Genomic DNA, 4,631 nt, shown 5'->3' on the forward strand with positions numbered 1-4,631 from the left:
GAGCGAAACATCACTTTCACACTCTTGAAGTCACTCTGTATGACACTTCAGCCCCCTAACAACAGCACCTTTAAAGCAGTTACGCCAGCACGTGAAGGTTTTCAGTTTCTAGGAATTCCTCCCTTTAATTTTCGCGCGCACGTATCGTGGAAACGAGGCTGTCCGAAATTGGCAGTTGTGCTCCTGCGCTCGAACTACAGCACGCAGAAAGTGAATTCTGGAAGCCATTGGGTACGTTTATGAAAAGAGTGATTTTATGCAGCACGCAATAATAAGGTCAAAACTAGGTTTTCTTCTTCGAGAACTACGCAATGAAAGTAAGCCACAATACTACGAAGTTGCAAAAGACCACTTAATAAGGCAGAATAGCGTGATCCATCTGGGGCACTTGTCCCCGTGCATCTGTAAGGTGTGAACAAAAAGGTCCACACCACAGGGACGTTGATACAGCGGGGAACTGTCTATGCAACGGGGTTTCAAATGCAGTTATACGAGTGTGATCGTGCTTCACGCAAACCACGTCTCCCTAACCCCTGTTCGATAACCATGAGCGCCTTTTTGGTCTCTTAGCGTGACTCTTGTGCGAGCACTCTGCCCAGCATGGTGATCTTCACGTTAGTACAACAGACTTAAGTGGAGGTGAGTGTGGCTCCCGCCGAAAAGACAACAGACTGCGTCACACTCACAGTGCTTGACGAGCGTGGTGTATCCGTAGGGTCCGTAGCCGTAGTGGAGACCATAGGGGCTGAGGCCGTACGCGTAGCGGTAGGTGAGCGGGTGGGCGTCCACGCGGTGACTGTAGCGGGGCAAGTAGGTGTACCCGGGAACGTGGTGGACGGGGGCTCCGACCACTGCAGTGGGCACCGCGCCGTGCACCGCGGTGTGGACGGCGGTGGCGGCCGGAGTGTAGGTGGACACCTTGGCCACGGTGTGAGGCACGCCCGGGTGCACGCTCTGGTACTGCGTCACATGGGTGGCCTTGGAGACGGTGGGTGCGTGGTGGACGCTGGAGGCCACGGCAGGAACCACGTGGTGAGCGTAGGGAACGCCGGCCACTGGAACGCCGTACGTGGGCACGAAGCCCGCGTAGGCAGCGCTGGCCAGGGCAACGACGAGGACGAGCTGAAGAAGGGGGTGAAAACGTGAAATGGCATTGTGAAGTCTTTGTGTGGTTCGTAGTTTCGGACGTCGGTGCGAAGTGGTCGAAACAGCCATGCTGCACGTCTCACCTCTAATTTCCCTTTTCTAACGTTTAATGAAGCCAGGTATGCACAACGCGTGATGCTCTAAAAAGTGTGTCGCACACCGACTTTCCTAGAATATTCTCTCAGCAACGACTGTGCATAGCTATTGCGGCCGTGAGGAAGGATCGCTTCGACGTCCTCCATTTTCCTTGCGCCCATAAAGCAATCCAACAGGATAAAAAACGGAAAGTTGTGTCGTTCGCGGATTTAACCTGTCCTGAGTGCGCACTCGGAAGCGATGACACACTCCGCCCCGTAGGCGCCATTTTCGCCGCTCTCAGAACAGCCTTGTAAGCAGCGAAACGCCTGACACTATATTCTGCTCCTTACAGTTTGAAGCATCGGGTATACCACGCTGCTAACGACGGTAGGGATAGCCGAGAGTTTGCCTTGAGTTGGTGAGCGCACAACTTCCTTTGCGGGAATCTATAAAGTGCGAACTGTTCAGCCATATTCAACAACAGCCTATATAGGTCTACTGCAACATGAAGGCCTCTCCCATTGACATCTAATAACTCCCGTCTTGCGCTTCTCAGAAACTAATAATCATAAACAAACTGCAGCAAGCTTTGGCACCTTTTTAAACTAGTTAAACAATTAAATGGTGCCGGTAGCCCGAACATCCTCAGAAGGTTTGGCGAACGGGACAAAGGCCGTCACAGCTGGACTTACGGAAATCATGGTTTTCGTTTTGGTGGGGCTTGGTAGGCTCTCAAAGGACGATGTGATTTGCTCAGGAATAAGGGGTTCCTTTTATACCAACTAGTCGCAGGGCAGCACGACGAGGGCGAATAAAACACGGGGTCATCGAAGAGTAAAAAGAAAGGAAGGTTAACGGAAAGCAGGGATGTTTGTTGATCAGTACCCCTTTTGGAAGCGTGAATTCTAAGGAGAAAGAGAGGGAAAGGGTTAATGTAAGCGGCAACGCATTCTATGAAACCAGTCAGCGTAGTGTTTCTACACACCCTTGCAAATTACGAAAAGGAGGTAAAAAAATAGCGCATCCATTTTTTGAGTGCCGGGGGACGGGGGTGCATTTTTAATGCTTACGACGTCGTCGTTACTTTTGATTCTTTCCCAGAGTCCCTGCGTCAACGGTTACAGAGGGAATTAAGAGATAAAGAAACTATTCGCCCCATAAACCACCTGCACCGCAACGCTTTCTCGGGCAGGTGAGCGGCCGTTTGAAGATTACAAGCTTGGGCAGTTCACGCTTGGAATGTCTCGATCTGTATCTTTCGTCCGAGGTCAGCCGGTCTGTGCGTACCACGGGGCAGCTTTGTTGACCTGCCCTTATCCTTGTCGGCGTGTTTCCCGGCTTGGCGCACACGTTCTAATTTTAGATCCGGGAGGATTTTTTTTCTTTTTCAGGTGCCGACAAATGTCACGTGTTCTTCTGCCACGACAAACCGATCTGCTTCCTCCGGCGTCTTCTGAGTGTGATAAGTGCAGCAACTTTGTAATAGTTAGGAAATAAACACGAAGTGTGTGGCGAACTGCATTACATAGATAGCGGGCATTGAGAAGAAGATAGAGAGGAACTGAATATCTATACAGGGGGGGGGGGAATTAATGTGTGCCTTTCGCACTCCTGTAGTCCACCAAGTGTTTCTTCCACGTTTGATACATGACGTCACTGTGGCCTTACTATTCATTTGGCATGTAACTGTTTTCTTTCCTGCTGCGCGTATCGGCCTCTTTGTTTGGACGCCTGCAGACAGTAAGTGAGAAGGAGAGAGGGAGAGAGGAGGCTGTTTGAAGTTAACTGGTGAAGTCAGCCCTTCTATTGATTGATTGATTGATTGATTGATCGATTGATTGATTGATTGATTGATTGATTGATTGATTGATTGATTGATTGATTGATTGATTGATTGATTGATTGATTGATTGATTGATTGATTGATTGATTGATTGATTGATTGATTGATTACAGGGTTTAACGCGCCGACACAACGCAGGCGATAAGGCGAACCGTAGTGGAGGTCTCCGGATTAGTTTTGACCACCTGGGGTTCTTCAACGTGCGCCGAACTCTCGTACACAGGGGCGTTTTTGCTTGTCGCCACCACCAGAAAAGCGACCGCCGTTGCCGGGAATCGTATCCGTGTCGTAAGTGATCAGCCCTTCTGCCGGCAGGACTTGCTACGCCAGGAGTGAATATAGGACACTGCGGGAAAAGCAGCGAGAGGGAAAAATGCCATAAAATGTCATAAAATGCAAAAAAAGAGAACAAACACAATTGAACAGAAAAATGGGCATAAAAAGAGAGAAGGCCAAAACCGAAAAAAAATAAAGATATAAGCATCCCAACGCTAACGTGTACATATCTAGGGTCACTTGCGTGGTTTAAGAACTAAGCAATGATGTTTTTCCGCCAATTATTTATAACCAGCTCTAGCTTTAGTCGCAATACCCAAATGTTTTCAGCTGAACTCCTCTTCTGTAGTTGTTCCACTGACTTATTCCACTTTGTGTTGTCTGTGATAAAGAGGCTCGCTAGCCCGCATCCCTTCTGAAATAACCTAACAGCTTTGGCTACTTTCGTTGCTCTCTTTATAGCTGAATTACAATTTGAAAGTTCGAATTTGTACTAAGGCACATTTGCTCCTTTATTTTATTTATTTATTTATTTGTTTGTTTGTTTGTTTGTTTGTTTGTTTGTTTGTTCGTTTGTTTGTATGTTTGTTTGTTCGTTCGTTTGTTTGTTTGTTTATTTAGTTGTTCGTTTTTGTTTGTTTGTTTGTTTGTTTGTTTGTTTGTTTGTTTGTTTGTTTGTTTGATTGATTGTTTGTTTGTTTGTTTGTTTGTTTGTGTGTGTGTTTGTTTGTTTGTTTGTTTGTTTGTTTGTTTGTTTGTTTGTTTGTTTGTTTGCAGTGCACGTTATTGCAGGTCATTGAAACGTACCAAACGAACACGCTGTTCTCGGGACAGCAAAACTGGTGCCATGACGCGAGAGCTGCAGGCCAGACGAGGTGAAGAACGGTTTAACGCCGTTGGCGCTTCATCACGTTTCTGCTCGCTTCCATGTGACGTCATCGATTTTCCTCGCATTGGCGTCCACCCGCCCTTTACGAAGCACCAGCTGGCCCACCTCCAAACCTTATTACACTTTGTCTGCGAAAGTTCAGACGCAAAAAGTTTTGCCTAGAAGTGTTCTAATTAGAAACTTCGGGCCGAGAAACTTACATTGCGTCCAAAACGCACTAGAGCGGTAAAACTAATAACGGCGGGGCCATCAAAGCGAAAAAAGAAAAGCAAGTTAGGAATCCGATACGTATGAGCCGAATTAATTGATCCAAACTTAGCAGGGGCGTCACAGCAGCCCTTGCTCCGTATTAATGTAAACCATGTGAGGGTGCTGTCATACACTGCATGCACGCGTCTC

At 47.5% G+C, this 4,631-nt stretch overlaps 1 protein-coding gene across 1 annotated transcript; it reads right to left on the minus strand.

The window, feature by feature from the left end:
- Positions 1-352: 352 nt before the first annotated feature.
- On the minus strand, positions 353-1,215 carry LOC144148475 (uncharacterized). The gene is made up of 2 exons (XM_077680011.1): positions 687-1,215; positions 353-402 (listed from the first exon to the last, which is right to left on the minus strand). The coding sequence occupies exons 1-2, from the start codon at positions 1,213-1,215 to the stop codon at positions 353-355; spliced, it is 579 nt and encodes a 192-aa protein (XP_077536137.1).
- Positions 1,216-4,631: the final 3,416 nt, after the last annotated feature.

Source organism: Haemaphysalis longicornis, unplaced genomic scaffold, assembly GCF_048455015.1.
Source record: "Haemaphysalis longicornis isolate Haplotype H1 unplaced genomic scaffold, Haemaphysalis longicornis Haplotype H1 scaffold_8, whole genome shotgun sequence".
NCBI lineage: Eukaryota > Metazoa > Arthropoda > Arachnida > Ixodida > Ixodidae > Haemaphysalis > Haemaphysalis longicornis.